The sequence below is a fragment of the Marmota monax genome, unplaced genomic scaffold (genome assembly GCF_021218885.2).
Source record: "Marmota monax isolate L192 unplaced genomic scaffold, Marmota_monax_Labrador192_F-V1.1 WCK01_AAM20220418_F8-fsc00164, whole genome shotgun sequence".
In the NCBI taxonomy this organism is placed as follows: Eukaryota; Metazoa; Chordata; class Mammalia; order Rodentia; family Sciuridae; genus Marmota; species Marmota monax.
In genome coordinates, this window is record NW_026693313.1 from 4,005,885 (window position 1) to 4,032,038 (window position 26,154).

A 26,154-nucleotide genomic window follows, 5' to 3' on the forward strand; every position below is an offset into this window, starting at 1 on the left:
TCTTCTTACTTCAACTTTCCTATAGCAAACACGAAGGGCCCGGATTTCCACAAATCCAGGGGATGTGGGCAAGCTGAGACCTATTTGGGATAGTACATTTTGACCTGAAACCCAAATCTTGTCAGTTCTTGTTATATCAGAAAATCAGTTTCGATTGAAATCAAGTATGAGAAGAAAGAAGTGTGTTCAGCAGATACTTCCTTGGTTTAACACCGCCTCTTGGATTAACTGTCGCACGGGTGACTTTCCACACTTAAGTCACTGCAGGTGCGCTGGTGCCTCTAAAAGCAAAGCAAACACCACTGAATGTTATATTGAAATGCTAAATCCCCAGTCACAGACAGGGTGGAAACATGAAGGCCTCCTTGTCCAGACAGAACCGAGCCTGGGTCCTGATCTTATTACTTCCGTGCATGTCCTTGGGCAAGATAGGTAGCCTTCCTGAATGTGTTTTGCTGACAACAGTATACAATGAGTCACATGTATACAGAGCCATGGTCCCTGGGCGGCACTTCTAATAAGCCATGCCTTCGAAGGGCTGTAAGGAGATTACGGTGAGGGCCATGTGGCCTCAGAATTCCAATTTACCCTTAATACCTACACGGAATCCAGCTGAAAAAGAAACTTGGAAAATCCTAGTGAGGTCGTGCGGTCAGGTCCTGTGATTCCCACGCTCACTGGGTTAGTGCTCAGGCTGGAAGCAGCGCTTGCGGTGTAGGCTGCGGTGAGGCCCCAGTGTCCCGATCGCAGCATCTTGTTTCTCTCCTTAGCTGTCTCACTCTGCCAGACCAACAAAAGCTGCGACTGAGGTCCCCCGTGCTGAAGAAGCAAGCTCACCCCCAGTGGAAACACTCCTTTGTGTTCAATGGCGTCAGCAGGTCTCAGCTGAGGCAGTCGAGCCTGGAACTGACTGTCTGGGACCAGGCCATCTTTGGAATGAGCGACCGCTTGCTGGGGGGAGCCAGACTTGGTTCAAGTAAGTCTGCCTGATTCCCCATGGGCCCAGACTGTCTCCCAGTGTTTTATTAAGTACTTAGCGAGTGTCCTACATGGGTACCAGGAAGAGAGAAAATACTTACACAATGGCAGCGATTTAACTGGCTGTAGGTAGCACTGCCTACCTGCCAAAAATAGAAATTCCTAAGTCTAGGCCTAACTCTACCACGGAGTGATAATACAGCCAAGTATTTTGACAATTTAAATCAGATTTAGATCTGCTAAAGAAACTAAGTTCTGGGCCTCAAAACAGGCCAGGCACAGTATTTGCTTTTGTTTCTATTGTCAATCATAAGAGGATTATTTTCTTAAAGGAAAACATCTTAACCCAAACAAATGGCAATTCAGAAAGTGCTTCATTGAGAGTGAGACAAACAGGGACACTATTCAGTCTTGCTCACAGGGGAGCTGCTGGCACTGTGCTTGTGGGCAGCCCTTGTCTGGGAGGATTCTGTGCCCCACCCCGCCTGCAGGTTGCCAGCAGCGCCCTCCACACAGTGCCAACCCCAAACGCCTGCACACAGCTCTAACAACATCCAGCTGAGAACTACAGATAAGTAAGAATGATTTTTCTAAGGGACGCTGTCCAAAGCACAGCTCTCCTCTAGGGAACCCCTTCCGTCAACAGATCCAGCCCCTGCCATACACAGTCCCCGTATCAGGATATTGATTCCTCACAGTGAAGAATCAGCCACCAAACCAGAACCGTCCTCCCGTAAGACCCCGGAAAGGAATTGGAGGTCAGGGCCTCTGCTCCAAGGCTGCAGCACATCCTGCACTCACATGTCGTTGGGGGAGTCTCAAACCCAGCAGTGGTTGGCATTTTCATAGTCTCCAGTTGATGCCAAAACCCCACTTTTCTTGATGGGCCTTGTTTTTAAAAAGCTGGGAAGGATGAAGTGGCGTGCTCATCAACCATTAACTAACGTGTCTGTCTCACGTCAGAGGGGGATACAGCTGGTGCAGATTCATATGCACAATCAAGGCTGCAATGGCAGAAGGTTCTCTCCAGCCCCAACTTATGGACGGACATGACACTCATCCTGCACTGAAGTGAAGGCCTCGGAGCTCCAGGCTATGCTGGATGTGCCAAAGCCTGGAGCCTGCAGAAGCCACAGGCTGACCGTGGATGGATGGGCCCTCTGGACTGTGCAGCCTCCCCTGGTTGTTCTGTTATGTCCCTCATGTCTTGTGTACTTAACAGAGCAGTTATACATGTTACCTAAGTCTCAGATGGGTTCCTAGCTGTTCTCTGAGAGAGGTGGAAAATGGCCATATTTCAATAAATGTTTGGCAGTTACCCCGTCTCTCAGAGCTTGGCAAATAGTGAAAAAAAATCACAGCTTTTCTGCACATTTCAGAGGAAAAACGAGCCTGGTGAGTATCCGATGCTCCCTCCCCTCCTGTGGCAGAGCAGGTCAGCCGGCCACAGGGACTGCCAGGTCAAACTCCTGAGGGGCCTGCAGGGCTTGGGGCCTCCCACACGGCACAGCTACTGGATGGTGTGGACCCAGGTGAGTTCCTGGAGCTCCTCCCACCCACGCATGAGCAGACCACACTGTGCACACCGCCTTGGACAACTTTTATTTCGTGTCTGCAGTGTGGAATTTGTTGGCATGAGACAACCAAAAAGGACAACCCACAGAGAAGGGCCAGGAGTGAGCCCAGCCAACAGCTCGTGAAAGCCACTGTGTCGATAGGTTTTGAGGACATAGCAGAGAATAGAAATTGATCAGAAAGAGGTTTTCATGATGACAGAGTCCCTTCATGGTTGGAGTCTGAACAATCTTAGAAAACTGAAGTGTGCAGTTATGTGCACAAAGAATTCCATAAGACATTTTTACACTGCAATTACAGCAGGTAATCAGTTTCATTACTGCCCTCACGTCACATCAGTTCCAGGGCCGTGGTTACATGGTTTTTTTGATATGTAATTATTTTATTCTGTAAAAGGTAACAAAATATACAGAACAAAACTTTCCCTTTTTAAAACTAATGTTACAAACCCATATTATCACATATATAAATACTATATTCTACAGCTGATCATTAATTAAGAATATAAGTCCAACAGCATATTCTAACTGTTAAGCAAAAAAAAAAAAAAAAAAAAAAAAAAAAACTTTACCGGAGAGTCCTCCTGTACCGTTCTTTCTGAATGACCACTGCAGATTTTTGCCAGCAGAACTGAATGTCTGGAGAAAGGAAATCACTGTGTGGAGAGTGCTTTTAGACTCAATTTTCAAAATAATTGTCACCCCTCAACAAAAATATACAGAGATGGACCCTTCACAGAAATCAAGAACAAATCAATTTTGAGTTCATTTCAAAAACAGAAAAAGTATGGCACAGATGTAAGCCACGGTGTGGTTTTCTTTAATGATACTGCACCTTGGATCACACAGGCCAGCATGAAGTTTGTCACTCAGACTTTACAGGAATCTTTCCTTAATTCCATCAGTCCTGCTTCAAGCATAAAACAGGAAGTGATTCAATAATTCTCATAAAAATCAGGCCTGTTTGGCACTAGCATACAATTGGGAAGAACAAACCAGAGAGGCTTCTGCTGGGGAACCGCTCTTTTTAAAAGGGACCTGGAACATGTTGAGGGGCTTCTAGATTTAGAGTACTAAAGAGCCAAGTGTGACGTGTCTGCCCGGGACCCTCAGGCCCGGCCTTTACATGGCCTCGAACTCGTCGATCCGCTGCTTCGTGTTGCCCTGCCGGATCTGCCGCAGGGTCTTGTACTTGTCCCGGCCCTGCCGCATGTTCTCGTTGTGGATGATGTCGTTGTGGGTCCTCTTGTTCTCATCTCTGGCCTGGGACAACTCGTTGCTCAGAGTCTGCAACGTGAAGCGGCAGCAGTCAGCACCTGCCCTCCCTGGGACACCACCGAGTGGCTGGGCATGCAGACCCCTCCGCTGGGAAAGGGAGAGGTTGCCGGGTGGAGAGGACCCCTGTGGTGGCCCGGTTTAAAAGGCACCGGCCCAGGTGAAAGCAAAGCAGGCCCCGCCCCGCCCCTGCTCACCAGCAGCTGCCGCTGCACGCGCTCGTTCTTCTCGGCCTCGGTGATGCGCTTCTCCTCGTTGCGGTCGTCCAGGATGCCCTCGCTGCAGAGCTCGGCGCTGTAGCCCATGGGCTCCGCGCCCTCCTCCTGCGGGCTCTCCTGCACGTGGTAGCTCACGGGCTCGTACACCGGGGGCGGCGGGGGCGGCGGCGCGGTCATCACCAGGTGCAGCTCCTCCTTGGTCTTCACCAGGTCGTCCTGGGCTTCTTTGGCCTTTGGAAAGCAAATAAATAGGTGGGAGCTTCTCCCCCAGGTCCCTGCGCTGGCACTACTTTAAGAAGCCGGCGTGGTCTCCTCGTGGGGAGCACAAGAATTCCGTCCCCCGCTCCTGGGAGCTAAAACAGTGCAGCCCCAGCACGGCTCCGCAGAAGTGGGCTGCTCTCCCTGTCCTTATCACTTCCACGGCACAGGCGACACCGTGCCAGAGGCTGGGTGTTTCTTTTTCTTTTTTAAAAATACTTATTTCTGAGTGGTAGTTGGACACAATACCTTTATTTTGTTTGTTTACTTTATGTGGTGCTGAGGATCAAACCCAGGACCTCACACGTGCAAGGCAAGTGCTCTACTGCTGAGCCACAACCCCAGCCCCAGCTGGACGTTTCTTAAAGAACCCTTCCTTGTTCTCTATATGACCCTATTACACACCTACTGTGTATATATATTCGGAAACAAGTCTTCCACATCCCAGAGAGCAGCACACACAACACTGGTGTGAATTACTGCCCTCCTTGTGGGCTACATTTATTGACACCTTCCTACCATTACCCCGAGTCCACCCAACATCTTCACAGGACACATATGCCCAGCCCTGCCTCCAAGTGCTTCCTGGGGGTGAGCTCAGTCTGCCTTGTTCTGTCACCAGCTTTTCTCACTTAATACTTTATAATGACCACCTTCTCCCAAAAACCTAAAGAGCCTTCTGTGTGTAGCAGGTGGAAAACACGCCAGGCAGCCAGGGAGGCTAGTTACAAGTGACCCAGGAGGGCAGTCCTAGAGACAGACAGGTGGGAGGATGAAGGGGAGGGGGCCTCCCAAAGCTTGGTGTTAAGTCCATGACATGAACCACACCTAGACCCTGTGCTGTCCTGGAGGGCACAGAGAACCACAGGTGGAGGACAGGCTCTGCAAGGTCTCATGATTGCAATCAGAGCTCATCAAACCTGTGCAGGGTCCATAGTGAGAGCTCACAGGTGGGTCTCACCACCTACTGCCATAAGGAAAGTGAGGCTCAGAGGGGAGGCCATCCCTGCTTCCTGGCCAGGTGGCCACGCCGCTGAGCCTGGGCTCCCGCTCTGGTTTGGAGACCTCTGAGGTCCTTTTCACACACCCTCCAATATATTCCAGGAGGTCTTATTTCTGTCACAGGGGCCCAAACAATTGGATTTAAAACTAGTTCCTGAGCAGGGGTGTCTGATCGTGGTGAGCAGCTCAGAGGCGGGGCAGTGGTGGAGTGGACTAGCAGGTTGATCCAGCAGCTGCACACACTGGTGTACAGGCCGAGCCCGCTCCTGTGGATCTCTGCTTCAGCAGCACAGCAGGTGCTGGCCAAGGATGCAAAATGTCCCAGGAGCTTCTAATGCGACCCGGGGTCAAGCTGGACTCTCCTAACCCACTGCGGGCCACAACAGGCAGGATTCCGAGGCACAGACTCACCCGGTGCTGCCACTCCTCAACCTCGTCCTCCTTGCGCCTCCGCGCCTCCTCCAGGAGGGCGATCTTGGCAGTGTACTCGGCGAGCTCCGCAGCCTGGAAGGGAAGGCGGAGCCAAGCGGCTTCTGAAATCCTCTGAGCCTCCACTTGCCGACACACTGCATCCCTCCCGCTCCCCGGGGTCAGCAGGGCTCATCCGAGCTGACCTGTGTCTGTGTGGGACTCCAGACACCCACGCTCAGGTCCACTTCCCTGACTGGGCACAGATGACAGCAAGTCCCTAGCCCCCTCCCCGGTGGCTGCTACACGCCTCCGGTAGATCCGATTACGGCCTCAGAGAAGAGCCATTACAAGGCAGGTGTCGCTTTTTCGATCCCCAGAAGCAGCCCCTCTATAATTCAGCATCTTGAAACCCAGGCAATCCCTACCAGCTGCTCCTGGCTCTTTATCTGATCGGCCGCCTGTCTCTCCAGCTCCTCCTTGGCCCTGAGCGCAGCCACGCGGTCAGCCTCCAGTCGCTCCGCCTCCTCCTGGGCCCGCTTCCTTTCGTCCTCCAGCTGGAGGGCTCTCTGGATCTGGTCATTGAGTTCTGCAGGGAATACGAAGCCAGAGCGGTTCCAACCCCAGGCCAGGGACCAGAGTCCTACTCGAAGCCATTCCCAGGACCACGGGCCCGGGATGAGTCACAGGTGGCCAGCTGTCCCCTGGGAGGTCTCAGGCTCACTCCATCATGTTTCCACACAACTTCCTCCAGACAGTTAGAAACCACTGCCGAGAGGTCAGACACCGGCCCGGCTGGGTCCGACCCTTGTGCCCTGCGGTACCACGATCCTCAGTCTCACCGCCTCGGCACTCGCTGTAACAGCCAATTCCCCGCCGGTCTTTCCAGGCTGCCAGCGAACACAGCCATCTCCCTGCCACACCAAGAGCCCTCCAGGGCAGGGCTGGTCAGGAGCCTGGGGGACTATCACAGCCAAGCTGTGTTCTGAGCCACCGGGCTGTGCTGAGGGGTCTGGCCTTCACAGGTGGCCTTGGTGGAGTCAAGAGGCTGGGAGCAGTGCAGCATGGCTCTGCCACGCCCAGGCTGCCACCAAAGGCTGACAGTGTCCTCATCTCGAGGGACTTTGGGAAAATTAAAACCACCAGCACAGGAGGGAACCAAGTGGGTCGTTTCTCTGATCAGGCTGTTTTGGGGTACCATGTTAAACTGAGACACTCTGGAAGGCTCCCCCCAGCTGTGTGCGGGGACCCTGCCTGCCTCTGTGGGGACAGCCAGCCTGGGCAGTCAGGGCGCCAGCCGACCTTTCTCGGCCCTCCTGGTCTTCTGCTCATAGTCCTGCAGGCGCAGCATCAGCTCCTCCTTCTCCCGCAGCATCTGCTCCTTCTCCCGCTCAACCGTCTCCCTCCTCTTCTTCTCAGTTTCCAGCTGCTGCCTGGTTGAGGGAGGGGAACAGGCACAGGAGCATTAGGGCCCACAGGCCCAGGCGGGCGAATGAGGCGGGCTTCCCATGCAGCTGCCAGCTGCTGTCTCGGGCACCGAGAGCAGGGGCGCAGCCGCCGTCAGGACGGTGTGTGAGAAGGCCGGGAAGCAGATCCCAGATCCCAGGGACGGCTCCCTGCGGCACTCGGCCCTCAGCGCTAATGCTGGCTGGCACTGCCCAGGCCTGCACCAGGTTGTGCCACCAGGCTCTGCTGGCCACGGAGGGCATGGCCACGTGGGGGTCACCCGACAGGCACCATGTCCTGGCAGGCCAGCTGTGGAGCCATGGTCCCTGCCCCAAGACGCCGCTCACCGCTCCAACTGCTTTTGGTGCTTCTCCTCCCGCGCCTGAGCCTTCATCTGCTGCACCTCGATGGTGTCCGGCTTCCTGCGGCGCATGTACAGCTCGTGGTTCCCCATGCAGAGCTGCAGGATCCGCTTGTTGATTCTCAGCCGGGGGGCATAGAACACGAAGTCCTGCAAGACAGACGGGACAACGCGACTCAGGGATGCTCTGGTGGCACCCACCAGCCACGCTTCATGAAGTCGTGGAACCTTTTCTAAAAGGACAAACATGACAGAAAGTAGGGCCCAGAAACGTACATTCCCAGTGCCAGGAACAAGTTCTCTGAAACAAGTAGAGGAGTGTGTCCGGGTGCACCTGTGTACGCGTGTCTCTGCACACACACTGAACTCCCAGCCTGGGCAGCTACTCCAAGGAGAGGCCACTGCCATCTGTGCCCCACCTCTGGTGTCTGTCCTCTCCAATCCCACAGCTGCCGTCACCATGCGCCCTTACCCTTTCTTGCCTGGATGGCCTCAACGTTCCCCGAGTTTCCTGTATCCTCTGCCACAGCCTTTGCCTCCCATTCTGTGAGCACGTGCGCCAGTCGCCACCCTGCCCTCCTCCAGGTTTCTAAGCGTGCACACACCTCAGCCTCGCAGCACAACCCCCACAGGCAGCTGGGTGCATCTTTCATACCCGAGAGCCTCCTTCTGATCGCAGTGTCATCATCAATTCCAACCCAAGAAGCCCGACTCTGCTGCTGTGCCTGCCCTACTGGGTGCAGGGGGCTCCCACAACATGCCATCACGTCACCCACTGAGTCCTCCCGGATCCTGCTCCTGTTAGACCATCCTCTCCCAGGAGCAGGGCTGGTGTTCACTCCTCTCCCCACCCCCCGCCTCCCCCGGACCAAAGCAGCACTCATGGTCCCTGGGGGTCAGCAAGCTCTGCTGCGGGGCAGCTGCCTGGCGCACATAGCCACGCCTGAGCCCCACAACCTGAGCAGGCTACTGCATCCCCCAGCCCCAGTGTCAACACAAAATGGGGAGGACAGGGCCTAACGAACCCCCAAGAAGACCCAACCACTGTACAAGGGGACTTAGAATAGCATGTGGCACAATGAAAGTGGCTGACCCGCCAAGCGACCACTCTCCAATGCTCGGTGCCTCACATACCTGCTACCCTGCCAGGCTCCAGAGGGAGGGACAGAGGCCATCCCGGTTCCCGCTATGACTAAGGGGCCAGAAGAGGACACAGTTTGGAAACTCTTACAGTAAGTATTTCAAATGCTCCGTCAGCATCCTCGGAGCCACAGGTCCCTGGCATTCAGATCCTGACCGTCTGGAACAGGGGAAGGGGTTGAAACCAAGCAGCACCATGACACGCCCCACAGTGACATCAGAGGCCTACGAAGCAAGCTGGACCAGCCAAGCAACACCCGAGAGGAGCTCAGTTAGTTCCTCGGTCCCTGGCTCCAGAAAACCTGGGTGAGAGGCAGAGGCCAAGCCCCAGAGCCCCTGAACTTCCTGGGTGGGGCTCCCCGGGGTTTCACACACTTGTTATTAAGTCATCGGGTTTCCCAGGGAGGAGTCCAGAGCTGGGAGAAGCAGGAATTTTTATTACCCACCTATCTCTTATTACACAAGAGAAAACAACCCTGCATTATGGCTGCCGAGGCACATTGCCCAAACGGATTCCTACTGAGACTCAGAAGTATTTGCAAAGAAACGCAGCAACAGCCACCCTTCAGAAAAAAAATCCACTGAAAGGATTCAAGGTCAGAGCTGCAGGTGAACGTGAGAACTCTCCCACCCGCCTTGGAGAAAGGTTCTGTAGCTGCTGAAACACACTCGGGCGTCTGCTGCCCAGCGGGTGAAGGGAGCGGGTGACGGGGAAGTCCTCCCACTGCCTTCGAAGGAAGCCAGTTGCTGACTTCCAGTGAAAAATAAAAAACCACACTTTAAGGTTTCTCAGTCCAAGTCCCTAGACCGGGCCTCCGGATGCAAAACCACAGCAGGCTTTCTCAACTGGCAGAGGGCTCACACCCTAAACAATGGAAACAGGCATGAGTGTGCCCGAAAAAAAAGGGGATGCAAGACCTTCTGGATCCGACCAGGGAAAGGTGGTGGGGATAGAAGCCTTGACAGGACTTCCAGAAACTCTGCCAAGAGGCTAGTCTCCACTCTCTGGTGTGGCCCCAAGACCTAGGATGGGCAGGGGCGGGGCACCTGGTCAGTGGGGCTCCTGAAAGCACCAAGTGCAAGGCTGGGCGGGCATTGTTTTCTTTTTTGGGGACGGGTGCTTGACCCCTGAGCCACCTCCCCAGCCCTTCTCATTTTGAGACACAGGTCTCACTAAGTTACTTAGGGCCTCGCTAAGTTTCTGAGATTGGCCTCAAACTTGCAGTCCTCCTGCCTCGCCTCCTGAGCTGCTGAAATTACAGATGTGCACCTCACCTGGCTTGCTTGGGTGGGTGCCCTTTGCCACTTCAAGAGCTGTTAGCAGTGGCCCGAGAGCTGCAGGACAAGAGGCCCTGCTCTGGAGGAAGTGTGGATCCCTCCCCTCACAGGCCATGTGGGCAGGCTGGGCCCAAGCTCTGCCCCACTGCAGCTTGACAGAAGGGAGAAGTTGGCTTATAGAAAGGAGCTGCCCGTGGTCCCTAAGGGCAGGCTTTGTGAGTTCCCTGCAGAAAATGCCAGGGTGAGGTCACACTAGACGAGGCCCGAGCCTCCTTGACCTTTGGGGTTTCTGCTCTCTTTTATGTAAAGGTTGAAATTTGGAAATTTGGCTTTGTTTTGCCCAAAGTGAAAGACTAAGGATAGGCAGCCCTGGTGGTGCAGAGGCTCCCAACACCCCAGTGAGGTCTCCCCACCTGACCTGCCCTCCCCTCTGTCTCCATCTGCAGAGCTGTGTGACTTTTCCTCGTAGCTGCAGCTTATGATCTCCACCAGGAAGCCCAGCATCTGCCTGGCTTCACTCCTGTCTGCCCTGGAACCTGGCTTCACTGTGACGGCTGATGGCCTGGGTACCTGGCGCAGAGAGGGCTGCAGCAACAGGCCTTTCCCTTCTTTGTAACTGAGGCTTCACCGAGAGCAATTCTGTACTGAATCTACGTCGCCAACTAAACCAGATGCAAAGTTGTCCCCTCTGCTTGCTGTTTCATAACTATGTAATGTTCTTCAGCTTTTCAAAAGCTAAGCTTAGACCAAATTAAAAATGCACACACACCACACGCACGCGCGCGCGCTAAACACTGGAACGATCTAGCCTATTAAGAGCTTCTGCCCTGTCAGCTGAATTTCTAAATACCATGTTCTGGAAATCAGAAGTTCCCCACGGGGTAGGCAGCAATCTTCTGTGAAACTTCACAATTTTCTTGCTCTTCTACCTAAGCCAACCTCACAGCTAACGTGGGTACCCTCTGACCCTCAGCTGGCGAGGTTGCATGCTAGTGTGAACTGTTTCCATGGAGCCTGACAGTCTGTATTAAACACTGGTTTAATTTTAAAGAACTGCAAAGCTACCCACGGAGCGAGAGTCAAGAGTTTACAAACAGCAGGAAACATTTCAATAAGGAAGAAAATACTTTCACAATGTCAAGACCTGCTGATTTTAAATTACACTCGACTAAGTCCTACGTGGGGAACAGTAATTCGACAGTAACATGACGTGGAGAATTCCAAGTGGCTTGCCACTGCTAAGTGATGCCATTCCTGAGAAGCTCGACAGATGTCCCAGGCCTGGACCAGGACCCACGCCCACCTCTAAGCATAAAACTGACTAGGGAACAACAAGGACATGAGAACACAAAGTCCTGTCCAACCCATAATTTTAGTAAAATTCAGAGCAGGCTCTAAGGAGGGTAACAAATTTCTTCAAGTGGCTTTTTCTTTTTCTTTTTTTTAAGAATCAGATTTCTGATTAGCACATAAAATCTTTATCCCTATCCCCATATCCTGGCGAACAGCAATGCTTCCGGTATGTTTGGGATTTTAACTTGGGGACTCCAGGGGAGCTCTGAAAGCCACAATCTGGCCATTCAGATGACAGTCACCACCTGCCCTCCAGCCGTACTGGGGAGAAGCCGATGAGAGCCCCCTCCCTAATGTCCACACCCAGTCTGCAGGCACTCTCTGCGGCAACACAGACATTTCACAAGCCAGGCGTGCCCAGACAGAAACCCAAGTTTGGGGGAAGTTTTCATCATTTATCAAAAGTTCACAATTCAGAACTGCCCTGTTCTCTGTAAGGAACAAAGAGAGTGAGAAAACTTAGGGGTTACAGGCGTCTAGCTTTTGGCAGACACCTTGTCTACACAGTAATCTCCAGCTGCAGTAGACAGCACTCAGCCCAGGATCCTGGCCCTCGGTGACAGGGAATTCTGAGCATCACTGCTCCTTGGCACACAGAGACATCTGGGTATTCTCCCAAGAACTCATTTTAGCTGTCAGAATGACAAGCAGCAACCGGTGCACAATTCATGTGAACTTACAGGTGCTTTCTTGTCGATGGGCTTAATGACAAACTTCTTGTCATTGAAAGAGATGTTCCTGATTTCACTCCAGGGGAAACCAATCTTTGGCGTCAACCTGAGGTTAAAAACAGAAGAGGCAGGTGGTTAGAGGGCTGTGACTGTGGATGCCTGGACTAGGAGAGACTGGCATCTAGTTTTGAAGTCTGTAAGTTGGGTTTTAGAAAGTACAAAGCTGGTTATGCCCCCATTTCTTTTGGTTTATCTCAGTTTTGGCATCAGAGTGGATCCACTCCTCAGGGCTGGGGGTCCTGCAGGCAGCTAGGGTCCTACCCAGGCCTCGCGGGCCTTTGTTTGACCTTCTCCCCACACCTCCATCCTACATGCCTCTCCTTCAGTCTGCTGGTGATTGATTCCCAGTGGACATTCCCACTGTCCTCTACGTCAGCTCCACCCTATACTCGGCACCCCAGAGCCACCTGAGGCGAACTTTCAGCAAATGGTCCCTGGGCAGCCTCTGCCCCTCATAGCACAGTCTCTTCGCCACATAAATTCTTCTCTTTGCATCTTGAAGCTACCGAGCTATTGCTTCACTTTATGAAACCAGCAGGCAGAGAGTCCCCCTGCTTTCCACACAAGCCGCCCGCAGAGTGCTGCCTGCTGATGGGAATGGGGCCTGGTGCGAGGTCTGCCTTAGGTTATCCTCCCAGTGAGACCCGTTCTCCTGGCTGGCCAGACACGGCCCTGTGTCACCCTCCAACTCCCAGGATGACCCGAGACTGCAGGAAAAGCCCCACGATGTCCTCAACCAACGCCACTCCGATGCTGACCCGAACGCCAGCTTTCTCATGGGCACTCCCAGAAAAGCCCACGGGTCTGAGGCCACAGTGGGCTGCCGCTTGCCTCCCACCTCGCCCCCACTCATCAGTCACGGAAAATGCCGTTCTGGAAGGACAAGCCTAAGCCACCAAACACTGCAATCAAACCCTGTCCTTTTCCATAGTCCAACTTTCAGCAGAAATAGCAGGGGTGGGGACGCTTCCTTGCTTGCCAAGACTGATGGTGACACAGGCCTTACTGTGGCAACATGAGCCAGGGCAAGGCAGCAGGTGGCCTCTGAGGGTGCAAGAGGCTCCGAGCTTGACGGGCAGTTTTGTGGGCACAGCAGTGGGGTGCACCTGCTGAGCAAGGCAGGACACGGGCCACTGCTTTGCCCCCTGGTTTACCCACCACGGCTTTCTGAGACACATCCTTGCCACGGCTGTCTCGGAAGCTCGTACAGCTGGCTAAGAGGTCTCAGAGCACGCAGACATGCAGAGAGCTTGTTCTGTTGTTTTATCGTCGCGGGTGGGATACAGAATTTTTCGAGGTGTAATTTCGTCTGTTTCAAGAGGAACTTGAGTTATGGCCTGGTCTTGCCACCGTCTTCAGCCACATCCGCCTTATGTGGAAAGGACACCAGGTGGCAGCTGCTGCCTTGCAGCCCTTTCCCCAGACCTAAGTGCAACATGCGGTGGCTGAGCAGAGCGCCAGGTGGCTGCTGCCCGCGCCACAGCCACAGGCCAGGCCACACCCCAGCTCCTGGGACTCCGGCAGGCCAGCTCTGGTCTCTGGCTCCCATCTTTACACAGCTCTCAAAACAGCTTCTCGCCCTCAAACACTTGAGTGGCAAGAGCTTAAGAGGCATCTGTCCTTCCAGGGGTGGGCTCCCTGGGCCTCCCGACTCTGCTTTCTGCCGTGTCTGGAAAGTTTGTCCTTTTAAGACTTTGGAACCTCATATAACGACCCCCAGCCACTCATGAGCATAACTGCTGTATCAAGATGAGGGCTCGACATGAAAGTTATGACTCACTTTTGAGTTGAGGAACTTCCTTTAATTCTCAACCACAGTTGGAAAATGAAAACCTACAAGGACTTCTTTTTCCTCTTTCTTAAGAGATCACATAAAGAACATGGACATGGTCCCCAGAAGACTGCTATGGATTTATATCTTAAGTGTCCCTGCTGGGAAACACATTAAAAAAAAAAAAAGGTGGGATTCCCCAAAACAGCTTAGAGGCTTTTGGAGCAATGGCCGTTTCCAGGGCTGGAGCATGAATATACGGATGAGCATGTGATGAGCATGGAGCACCTCGTGCCAGGAGGTAAGAAAGTACTCAGAGAACAATGAGGTCACAGGGAAAGGAACAGGCACCAACTCCAAGGGGCTCCCACAGTCCAAACCTCAAGCTATTTGAGCAATGAAATAAATACTACTACCAAGAGATCAAATGCAAAGATTAAAATAAGTATCCATGAGTTCATATCAATAGAAATAACTAAATAAAGGGCAAAGAGAAACTAGCTTCTCAGAATTCAGACTAATAGATATAAAGAGGTGCTTGTTAAGAATTACTGTTTCTCAAACACCACAATAATAATTATTTGATAGAAGTCTCACAGATGGATGCTGGAATAGACAACTATTTACGTAGTTTCACAGTATCTCCCTATAACACACTTGTCAGTTACAAAGACCAGGACAGAATCCACAGTGGAGAGACCTAGGAGACAACTTCGTGCCATGATCCGGGTCAGCACCAGGTCACAGGAGGCCCTGCAAGGCAGCACAGCACTTTGTGGGGTTCTCCCCAGAAGTGCAAGCCTCAAATTTAAACTGAGCAAACATCAGACAAATCCAAGTTGAGGGACTTGATAAACCATCAGTGTCCAGGACTCTTCGAAAATATCACGGCCATGAGGAAGACCACAGACCCCGTCCTAGATCAAAGTAGACTAGGAGACAAGACGATTAAATGTTGGTGTGATGCAGCACAAGGTCCTGGGGCAGAAACCAACATTAGTCTAACAAAAGACTGGGATGGAAACAAGGTTTGGATCTAAATCAGATTTAAATCACATCAACTTCCTGGAACTGGAGACTATAGTTGCATATAATGTTGATATTTTGAGGAAGCTGGGTGAAGGGTATATGGGAATTCTCTGCTACTTTTTGAGCTTTAAAAAAGTATAAAATGATTTTTAAAGATGAAAAAATTAATAGTTAAAAATTTAAATTCAAAATCTGCAGCCGAGAGTGATGATATTCTATGCCTTGACAGGATTTTGAATTTTACTGGCATGTTTATTTGTCAAAACTCAGCAAATGAACACTGAAAACTACACTGTACTTGAATTTTACATCAAAATATATCAAGCTCTAGCAAGTGATCTGCACTTTCATTTTGGGGAAAGGGAGTAGATGCTGTGATTTACTTTGAGATGTGTCAACAGGAGGCCAGAGGGGTGGCTGCATATGGTGATGTGGAATCAGAGAGAGATGTGAGAGTTAAAGGCACAGACACTGCTTGCTCCTTTAGCCCCCAACATGTCCCAAGCCCCGCAGTGCCCACCCTCTCCTGGAGGGGATGGAGCCTGGAACCCAGCCAGTCTCAGAAACTCCCACCAACAGGTCCTCTCATGCACCAGGAAGCCTGGAGTGGGATGACACTGAGCGGGGACATGCTTTCAAATGTCTAAAGAATTTGGCAAAAGGATCAATGTCCTTCGGTTTCTGTGTCTGGTCTGAGTGCTGAATTCCAGCCCAGCTCCACCGGACCGCCTGTCTCAGAGTGGACACGTCTGTCCAGGATCAGGTTTCCTACTTTCCCCTCTTGTGCAGAGTTAAGGGTTTAAAGGAAACGGGAGGAGACAAATGCTTCCAGTCCTGGGTTCCCAATCAATGGCTACCTATACCATGAAAAAGGGACCCATCTAAGCCAACTTTAACACCAAAAAGGATAAAATAAAGATGTATTTGTTCATTTGCAGAATGCACTAAATCTTTTACAGCTCAATTTACACACTCAATCTTATCAGATTTCTCCCTAAACAATGTATCAAAAATATCTAATCTCACTGTGAGTCCTAGTGATAAAGAGGGCAGCTCAAACCCGGCAGCCAGAGCGCTCAGTGGTCCTCAAACTTGGGTAGCCACGGCCCGCTCGTGCCACTAACCACGCTGTTGACGTCTGTAGAGTGAAGTCAGCACCAGGTCAGGAGGAGAGGTAGGGGACGAAGGTGTCCAACATCCGGCCCTGACTTTGGGGAAAGAGGCCCACTTGAGAGCTGCCACTGTGCTGCTGAGCTGGGTGGGGGGCAAGAGCAGGACTGAGGGGGCACAAAGCTCAGACTTCACCTGGGAGAAATGAGCATTTCCGCGGGTTGGGCCGGTCACAAGCGGACATCAGCAAGTCCCTGCCTATGTCTGTTTCTTGCAGCTTGAAAAACCTGTCTGGACAGCCCTGGCCATGGCTCTGTTACAAAATCTAGCCATTCAAGGAACAAGTTCAAAGGCAGAGGCAGTTTCCCACGAGGACGCGAGGTTCTCTCTGGCTCTGTGCACGGCTGGTTGCAGCTGCGCTAACTGAGGCTGGCCTCCAGCTCAGGAAACACCGCGGCCCGGCTCCTTCACTCCTCTGTCCTTGTTACAACACTGTAGCCCGCACGCCCGGGAGCCAGCCACAAGCCTCAGTAGCTCTCCTCTGGGTTCTGGGGGTTGTGATGAATGCCGTCCATCTCTGTGGGTGCCAGTCTTCCCAGAGGACAGAGGCTGCCTTCACCCGTGCGCAGGCCACACTCGCACCAGGGCGCAGGCCCTGCTAGTGACATACACCTGTGCTCTGGCTGTGGCAGGAATACCCAGGGCTGGACTAGCGACCGACTATGTGCGTGTCATCTGTCCAAGGCAGTGCCCCTGCCCTCCCCTCAGCAACTCCACAGAGAAGGTTCTGGGGGATGTGAGGTCTGAGAACAGGACAGGGGTGAGCCACAGTGAGAGGCGAGGACAGTGTCACCTAAAGAGACAGCCTGCACCTGGGTGGGAACCGAGACGTGTGTCGCAAGACTCCAGCACACCCTGGGTCTGTGGGCCATTCTGTCACACACAGGCCATGGGCATGGAGACCCTGGAGCACCGCTGCCGGCCCCTCCTCAGCCAGAGCTGCAGCTGCCTTCCAGTTCCTGAGCCTGGTGCCACCACAGGGTCTGCTAAAGAGCCGTTCAGAGGAAGGAGGCTCAGGGGACACTCAGAGCAGGGACCCAAGGAGCCCCTCTCTGGTCTCCCAAGGGATTTCCTTCCATTCCTTAAATCCAGGAAGCTTCTGGACAGAAGCACCTAGAACCTCCTCGGCTTGTTCTCTGAGCTCAGGGAACCACTCGCCCCACTGAAGTCTGATGCTTTCCTGTGTGTGCCAAGGCAGGGACCAGGAGCACCCGCAGCAACAGGAGGCCTTCTCCCTGCGCCAGGCAGCTCTCCTTACGCTGCTCTGCACTCGCAGACTTTGGGACTTTGCTGATACGATGAAAGTCCTGTGAACAATCAGACTCCTTCTGCAGGCGGAGAGGATCCAGCTCACGTTTGCACACACACAGGCTGTTGACAGAATTCTCCGGAGTCTGATTACAGTATGAAGTATTTCTGTTTAGATCAGCTCACATCTTGAGCCAGGGGTCCACCCAGGCCAGGGAGCAGGGGGAGAAGCCTGGGGTGTGCCGGGACCTTGCAAGGAGCTGGAGGGGCGTGTATTCCTGCAGCCACTGTCTCGCAGCGGGAAGAGACAGGCCCCCAGCCTCCCTGACACCTGTGCTGCTGGCAGACCACACAGGAGAGTGGTGGACGTGCACCTCTGGGCTGACCTTAGAAGGCCAAGCGCTGTCCAAAAGGCTTTAAAGCTTCACACTCCAGGCCAAGTGCTGAACGACTACTTCACAATCAACCCCCACAGAACCGCCATTTCCCACCTGCTTCCAGGTCCCCCCACCCCGGCCAGCTAAAGGCTTTACAAACTTCAACTCACTTATCATCTTTCTCATAAATATTTAGTCCAAGGGCATCGACTCCAAGCCAGAGGTCCGTTCCTTTCTTGTTTTTGATCTCGAAGTAGTTGATTCCGTACATTTCCAGGTCCTGTGCGATCTTCAGGTACTCCAGCATGGCACTGTCCCTAATGGAAGGCAAACAGACACCGTCGCTGGCGCTCTCCACATCCCAGTTAAACCCCCACCAATCTTTCAGAACTGAGGCCTGTAGGGCAGGATGGGCTGACAACTGTGGGCAGAGCGCAGGCTGGCAAGGCCCGGGCAGCTTGGAAGAAGCGCCTGACAGGGTCCCTGCTGTCCTGGACGCTGACCACGATACACTCCACACTGGAAAAACTGACTCTTGCTTGCTTCCAGGGAAGAGGGATTTTTCTTCTCGATTCTACTGCTAGACAAAATCTTTACCCTTTTCTGGGTGCACCCAGAGCTCTGGGTGGCCCCTGCCCTCCTAACAGCCACCGCTGCAGGCTTTGAGTCGATTTCCCCAACAAAAGACTCTTGGGCCAGACAGAAACCTTGGAGCACAACACTTGTGAGGCTGGGACAATGACAGAGCTGCTGTTGGGCCTGAGCGCAGGGCTCGGGCAGCAGTGCCAGGGCGGGGAATCTGGCCATTTCTTACACTGAACTGCCTTAAAGCCACACACCCCTGCCCCTCCTCACGCTTCACCCACACTTCTCTGACAGCTGCATTTCTACCTGGGATCTGGAGCTCTCTTTTATGCATACTTCTGAGGACAAAGACCTTATGAACAGAGTAAACAGCACCTCTTCAGCAGAGAGATGAAGCACCATGCTCTCTCTGGTTACAGGTGAGCAGTGCTCCCCGTGACTAAGATGAAGTTTTGACAAGATTTTCTCTACCACAAAGAAAGGGAGAGCTTCTAGGACCTGAAGCCTTATCAAACTGCACTCCCTGGCAAGAACACATGATCTTGATTTAAAAACAAAACAAATCTCCCTCTTTCCCCAGCTGGAGTACTTCACTAGCACCTGGGCCAGGGCTTGGTGAGGCTGACCTCCTTGAGAGCGCTGGCTGGAGTCCCTAAGACAAGCTAGGAAGGCCCAGGCGACCCAGAGTTGAGCTGCCGGGCTGACACTCACTTGAGCATCCCACGGTGTTCCGCATGCCACACCTGGATCCGGTCCTCCCACTGGTCCCTGGTGAGTTTGTGCTGGTCCATGACTCTGGGTGGCAGGAGGAGGACACACATACAGTCAGACCCCGACTGTCCTTTCAAACGAAACAATCAACTTGTTTCTGCTTTCCGATGCATGTTATTTTTATCTTTGAGGATTAACCTGAGCATTTTGAATGAGACAAGCTCAGTCCTGGTGGAAAATTTTTTAAAAAGGTATTTTATTTCAAATGACCTTTTCTTCCCAAAGGGGTAATTTTTATGGCCAATGGTGCCTAAAGACAGACTTAGCAGAGCCCAGATTATTACATACCAGGAACAGCTAAGCAGGCTGGTCATGAGGTGCCTGACTGCAAGGACCCTCAGGAAGAGTCACTGTCAGATTCCAGGAGGGAGGGGGCTTGCCTTCCCCACTGTGTTCCAGGTATCATCAGGGCCTTCACCTTGATAGTCCCCTGCTTCCTCTCACACCACTACTTCCACCTCCGAAGGACAGGTGGCTGCGCTCAAGCAGGCCAGGCCACCCCCTGCTCACCTTTGAGGGATCAGCCTCTCAGAGCTGAGGTACCCGGACTTGTGCATCTCTTTGTTATAGTCTCCGAACTTGGCCTGCACAGCGTAGGACCCCAGGAGCACCGCTGTCTCAGGAGGACAGTAGATCTCGTCACTGAGAATCCCCTCCTTCACCTGGAGGAAGAACAGCTTCTGGGTGATGTCCTGGATGAGCTCCTCAGACACGTCCTCAGGGTAGAACTTGGCCCGGAACTTGAACTGGAGGGGGTTCTCCTTCCTGACCTCCTGGGCAGACACCTGGAGGACAGAAGCCACATCTCATCATAGACGCAGAAGCCACTTTCGAACATCTTTTTCAAACAGTGTCTGATGAACAAGGAAGGACTCAAAAGGGGGCCTTTGGCCAGCGACAGTGTTTGTTCTCAAAGTCAACTTTAGTATGAGAAACAAAAAAGTTCAGTCAAGAGTACCAGCGCACACTCACACGCCACTGGAAACCTACTGAGCTGCCATGCTGCTCCCCAAAACCCTCATTCCTAGGGATGATGCTATCAATTCCAAGGACGTAGACCTGCAATCTTGAAATGTGCCCAGGTGCCAATCTGGCCTCGGACCATGGCACACACCTCCACCCTGGACTTGTTACAGTGACACGGGAGGAGGGACGCTGGGGGAAAGCAGAGTTTTCAAAGAATCTGAAGAAAATACATTTAGCTGATTGTTTCTCTTTAAAATTGTTAGTGGAATTATCCCATCTTTGGAGTTGGCAGATAATCTCTCACAGGTTCAAACAAAGCAACAACAGGTTCTTACAACAGAGTGGGTGATTCATGGTTTCTAAGATTAACAATCTCACTGGGGAAAAAAAACAAAACTGAGGTCAACTAAAAGCTAGGTAATGAACCATTCCTCTTGCTCCAATAAGGGGCACTGAGGAGGAACACAGGGTCTAATTTCCGATCCACATCCCTGTTTAATGGAAGGCTGCAGCCTTTTTGTCTGTAAAAACTTTTTACACAAATAGAAAGGAACACAAAAACAAAAGACTTCAAGTGCTCCAGCTTTATTGTCAAAGAAGCAGACCAGCATCCCCTAACTAGCCTGTAAATAGTTAACCCCGACTTACCTTTTTATCAAGTTTCAACCAGGTAGGAAATCCTTTATTGTCCACATACTGGAGGCCAAAGTACCACACTTCCCGGAGGCCGATGGTCTTAACCACCTGCGAGACAGCAAGCAAGAGGCCTGGTCGTGAGAAACTCCCCTAAACAGGCCACAGTGACCAGCAGTCGTCCAGTGGTCCCCAAGAAACCAAGGTGCCTGCTTGGTCAAATCCCCTGGCAGTACCTTCTCAAATGACCAGTTGCCCACAGAGTCATTATGCCAAAGCCACGAATGATGTATTTTTAACATAAATCTGACCCAATTAGGGGTTATCTTTAAATTTTTTAAGCGCACACTCTGCCCTTTTGCTCTGCACACAGCTTCCCAAGTGAACATCACCAGGCTGGGCTGTGGCGAGCACATGCACCGTGGGACCCATGGCCTACCAGGGACAGGTGTGTCCAGGTGTGCTGTCACCACAGAGATTGGGGGGGGGGGAGACTAGCATTCTCGAGGACTCCAGAAATGTGAAATTCTGATACAGCTGAGTTAGGACCCCAACCCTAGGTCACAAAGACTTCATATCTAAAAATTCCCTACAACACGAGGAAAAGAAGCCTCCTGAGGCGCGTACAGGGAGCGCCCTAGACTGGTGATTCTCACGGGTGTCTTGGAAACAAAAGCAGAGGTAGTCGGGTGTGTTGACCATCATCAAAGGAGTCCTGTGGCTCTGGCATATAATTAAATCCCTTGATATGGTGCTCCACCTTTAGGGAAAATGTTACCATTCTTCAGACACATGGCTTCTATCATCTTTAAAGAGAAAGAGGAGGGAACACCCTCAAAACCACGCATGGGCCCTTGCTTAAAGTAAAACCTGAGATTTCACCTAAAAGCCAGCTCTGCTTCTTCCTCACCCTCAGGGGGCCAGATGCTGTTCATTCGATGCTAACAAGGGCTGACCTCTTCATCCTCTCCCTTGCCCCCAAAACAGGGCAGATGGACTATACTCAAAATTCTTCACCGTGGAACAAAGTGAAGGAGACGCACTTTTCCACAGTGCTCCCTGCCAGGTGTCTGCAGCCCCGTGTCTCCTGTGTTATGGCAGATGAGCGCAGAGAGCAAAGACCGGGTCTCCATCCCGTCCTGCTGACTTCTTGTTCCCCACAGAGCAGCACCTTATTGGCTGAGGCTGCTTCCAAGTCGCGTAAGGAAGCCCTGCAGGCGCGGCAGGTGCCTGCTCTCCACCCTGCTTTTCCATTTCACCTTCCCAGCGTGGACCAAAGCAGCTGAAGAGAATCTCCTGTCCCCCTGACCATCTCCTGACCACCCTCTCCTGTCCTGTATCAGGCTTGCCATGGACTTTCAGGGCCACAGCTCAGAGTGCCTCCTGCATCTGAGGCCGTCCTCTGCAGCCACGTCAAGACCCCCACTCTCTCGGCTGAAACCAGCCCCTAGCTGCCCCGACCTACTGCACTTTTTAAAATTCTTTTTTAAAATGTGTTCTTTTTAGAGATGCGTGACAGTAGAGTGTATCCTGACATATTATACATGCACGGAGTGTAACTTCCCATTCCTGAGGTTGTACATGACGAGGCGTTACCCTGGTTGTGAATTCATATAGGACCCAGGAAATTTATTTCCTAGTCATTCTACGCTCTTTCCTGTTCCCATCCCCCCTCCCGTCACTTCATTCCCCTTGTCTAAATCCACAGTACTTCCTTCCCTACGCTCCACCCTCATCCCTTATTGTACGTCAGAATTGAGGACATTCGGGCTTTGGTTTTGGGGACTGGCTTATTTCACGTAGCATGATATTCTCCACTCTATCTGTTTATCGGCAAATGCCATTTTCACCCTTCTTTATGGCTGAGTACTGCTGCACTTCTTTATTGGAGGAATCTTCTCTTTTCAGCTTAATGGTCTTCGGTGTCTTTGTTTCAAAGTCCTACCCTACCCCCATGGTTTCCCCAAAATGACAAGTGAGAATTAACCAACCTTACTTTATTCATTGCTTTCCAAAAGCCATCCCATGGGTCCTCCTCACTCGCCTCCCAACCTCACAACTGCTTTCTAGGTCCTTCGCTTCGCCTCATGATAAAAAGACATGTCAACCACGGGTTCGAGCCCTCACCCCCACCTCAGAGGGTTAGTTTGGGAAGGCAAAGGCAGGGATGAGTCTGCTTCACAGACTCTGAGCAACAGCTGGGCCACTCCCCCGCCTCCAGCAGGTGCAGCAGCAGCCGTCCAGTCCCAGCCTGCCTAGTCGCTGGCCAGCAAACCGGAGCTTTGGACTGGAGTCCAGCCACTGACCACCACTCACTGCAGGGCCTAGGCTGAGTGGGATAGGCTGCTGCAGGAGACATGTGGGGACAGGCGGATGGAGAGGACGGAGACCAACTCCCTCCCAGTCTCCCTCACCTGGCTCCATCAAGGCCGGCTTTCACTGACCAGTCTGGCCCATGAACCACCTTCCCATCAGACCCTTCTCTGTAACCAGGTCTTGTCTTGCCACTTATTCTAGTGTATTCTCTGCTTTAAAAAAAAACTTATGCTGGAAACCCCACTATTCAGAGGTGAGGACTGGTGCCAGAAGGTGACCAAGGACATGCTGGCTGCAGGCAGAGCCACCACTGGAAGTCAGGGCACGGCCTAGGGTCAGGTCCTAGGCACCGAGTCACACAGGGTGCAGCTGGATCCACTTGGCTTACTCTGGGATTATCTTCCAGGAGAAGCCTTCAGATTTCTGCCCTAAATCGAGCCTCACCCAGAACAGTAAATTACCTTTATCCTTTTTGGGTGAAGCAGACCTAAGTAGAATCTCAAAACATATGACAATAATCATGGCGACTGACTGTCACCACCCCTACAAAGCCAGCCTGGGCATGCCCTGGCACTAGTGGCTTTATTGCAGGGCCATCCCACACTACCTGGCACTCGCTTACTGGAGATCTGATCAAGCATTGGGAGCCACCTGGAATCTCTAAATGCACCCAATTCTTCCTCCCAGGTTTCCCCGTCACCAGTCCCTCCCATTTCTGAATCTGGTGCTTGAGTGTAGAACACTACTGTGGGCCCTCAGGAAAGCAAGCCTCATGACTCACCTCTGCCCTGGGCCCCCCCGGATCCTTGCCCCTGAGCAGAGTTGACTCAGCCCAGAAAAGCTGATCCTGCTCCCAGGGCCTGGACCCTTCCACAGAGAAGCACCACAGCCTCCGGGGAGCTCACCATTCCTGTCAAACTCTGCGATTCCCCTCAGGTTCCCCGCAGGTGCAGGAACAGGAGGCACCTGTGCTGTCCCCTCAAGAAAGAGCCTCTGTGACCCGAGGAAGCTCACGGGTGCCGAGGAGTAGCCAGGCCTGCCAGTGACCCAAGCTCTGGCTGGCACAAGGGCACCTCAGGCACTTCCCTCACCACCGCCCAGGGCCACTTGCCCCATGAAGTCAGGCAGAGGAGCCAAAGGAAGTCAGGGAGGGAGGACTGGGTTTTCCAAGACCACCCGCGAGGTGAGAGCTACGGGTACCACCCCAGTTCCATCTGAGGGGACAAGTAAAACATGCTGAAACGACTCCTAAACCCCAAATGAGCACCCTGTAGTGTGATCTGCCTACAGGTGGAGATCTGCTGTTCAGAGTGCCTGGTTATGAGCCATCACAACACACTACACAATAGGAAGAACGAACAAGGGGCCAAGGGCTAGTGCATCTGGAACCAGCCTAAGGTGTCTGCTAGGCCACAGTGTTCACATCTGCAAAAGGGGGTTTCTGAAGAAATTAGGGACAGCGGGCTGCGGCCTGTGGTCTGCTACTTGTTCAGCTGACCCATGAGCTTCCTCAGGTCAAGAATGGGTTTCCATTTTGTAAACGGGGGTGGAGAGGCTCACGTGAAAATCCAGGGTGCCTATATAGCTTTATTGGAATACACCACACTCATTCATTCCCAAGTTCATGGCTGCTTTCAATACTACAAGGGCAAGGGTGAACAGTTGACAGCGACTGTGACCGGCAGGCCTATCCGCCTTCTGCAGGGAAAGTGTACTGGCCTGAGACATAAAGCTATGAAAACAATGCCAAATAATGATCTTCTGTCTCACCCTGACGGTGGAAAGACTTAAGCTACTAAGATGAGATTTTATCTGAAGCAGCTACTATACCAGGAAAAACTAAATGTAATGGAAATTAACATCACTAATAAATATTTAACAGAAATCTCCCAACTTTAAAGGCGTTTTGCAATGCTACTGCAGGCTGGTGTGGCATTTTACCTTCCTGAAGACCTTTCTAACCTATTACTTCAAGTGAGCCAACCGAGGCAATTCACTCAGCAAAGGGATTTGGATGCTGCAAAAAGTCCCTGTCCCCCACTCCCGCCCTCAAACAGTGACTCTCTCAAGAGCAGAGACTGACCTGATCGAAGAGCTGCTTCCCGGTGGTGTTCGGCTGGATGGCGAACTCCAGCTCCGCGTCCATGGTGGTGACCCGCACATTGATCTGGAAAGCAAGATGGAAATAGTGAACCGACTGCACTCTTCTGACAACCGCCGAGGCTCCGTGCAGGTGCAGAGCCATTTGGCAGGGCGGCAGCCTCATGTCCCTCTTCCACATCCATTCTCACGCTGGTCACAGAACACGACACAGACCCTGGCTGTGATCCCAGTGTCAGCCAGAGTGCAGAGTCTGGGTTCAAGGGCAAGGTCTCTCTGCTTCCATAAAGCACATCTACATGTAGGTCTGAGCAGCTCTTCTACAAAACCAACTAACAGCAGAGTATTTTTCCACGCATCCTCATGACCCTTGCATATGCCAAGGGAGGCAGACAGCGCTCCTGAGGCACCAGGGCTCAGGGGCGAGGTTCACACCACAGCAGCACAGATCGCAGAGGCAGAGTAAAGCCAGAAGGTCTGGGCCACGTTAGAAACCACCTACACACTGAAGAAGGAAATGGTGAGCCAGGCACAGTGGTGCATGCCTGTAATCACAGCAGCTCAGGAGGCTGAGGCAGGAGGATTGTAGGTTCAAAGCCAGCCTCAGCAACTGAGCAAGGCCCTAAACAACTTGGTGAGATCTTGTCTCAAAATACAAAATAAAAGGGTGGGGATGCTACTCAGTGCTTAAGTGCCCCTGGGTTCAAATCTTCAGTAGCGAAAAAAGAAAAAGAAAAAAATGACTGAGACACATCAAACATGGTAGATGTTTTAAAATGGCAAATATGAAGATAGGACAATCAGAGAAAGTTGTGTCTAAAATTTAAACGGTGGCAAGCAAAACAGTGCATATGCTATCAATGCAGATGTGAAGTCCACCTGCACAGAAGAGGGCGGTGAGGCGGAGGAGAGGGTAAGACGGTAGGAGGTGGTCCAGGGGACGGGAGGTCGCCGAAATGGATCTCAAGGCAGTTAAAACATTCCTCACCCAGATTCACTAAACTTGTGGAAAACACCAAATCTGGCTACTTTACAACACTACCCACAGGAAAACATCAGAGCCGCACAGCAACGGAAACGCCTCAAGTTACGATATTTGCTTCTCACCCATCCGAGAGATACTGGGTGAAGCACAGAGCTGGGAGGCACCCCACCTGGCCCCTTCC

At 52.3% G+C, this 26,154-nt stretch overlaps 2 protein-coding genes across 7 annotated transcripts in view; one reads left to right on the plus strand and one right to left on the minus strand.

Annotated features, from left to right (window-relative positions):
- The window catches only part of Sytl3 (synaptotagmin like 3), a 68,617-nt gene extending 66,321 nt beyond the window's left edge, over positions 1-2,296 (plus strand). For all 5 annotated transcript variants that reach the window (XM_046456636.2, XM_046456633.2, XM_046456637.2 and 2 more), the window contains exons 15-16: positions 771-976; positions 1,942-2,296. In XM_046456636.2, the coding sequence (XP_046312592.1) occupies positions 771-976; positions 1,942-2,048 (313 nt within the window). In that variant the 3' untranslated portion in view covers positions 2,049-2,296. The remainder of the gene's footprint in view (positions 1-770; positions 977-1,941) is intronic.
- A 267-nt stretch (positions 2,297-2,563) lies between these two features.
- Ezr (ezrin) overlaps positions 2,564-26,154 on the minus strand; it is a 46,708-nt gene continuing 23,117 nt past the window's right edge. For both annotated transcript variants that reach the window (XM_058583202.1, XM_046456640.2), the window contains exons 3-14: positions 24,972-25,055; positions 20,588-20,683; positions 19,484-19,758; positions 18,914-18,997; positions 17,788-17,934; positions 11,972-12,068; positions 7,507-7,670; positions 7,016-7,146; positions 6,142-6,302; positions 5,717-5,809; positions 4,025-4,276; positions 2,564-3,839 (exon numbers count right to left, since the gene is read on the minus strand). In XM_058583202.1, the coding sequence (XP_058439185.1) occupies positions 3,675-3,839; positions 4,025-4,276; positions 5,717-5,809; positions 6,142-6,302; positions 7,016-7,146; positions 7,507-7,670; positions 11,972-12,068; positions 17,788-17,934; positions 18,914-18,997; positions 19,484-19,758; positions 20,588-20,683; positions 24,972-25,055 (1,749 nt within the window). In that variant the 3' untranslated portion in view covers positions 2,564-3,674. The remainder of the gene's footprint in view (positions 3,840-4,024; positions 4,277-5,716; positions 5,810-6,141; positions 6,303-7,015; positions 7,147-7,506; positions 7,671-11,971; positions 12,069-17,787; positions 17,935-18,913; positions 18,998-19,483; positions 19,759-20,587; positions 20,684-24,971; positions 25,056-26,154) is intronic.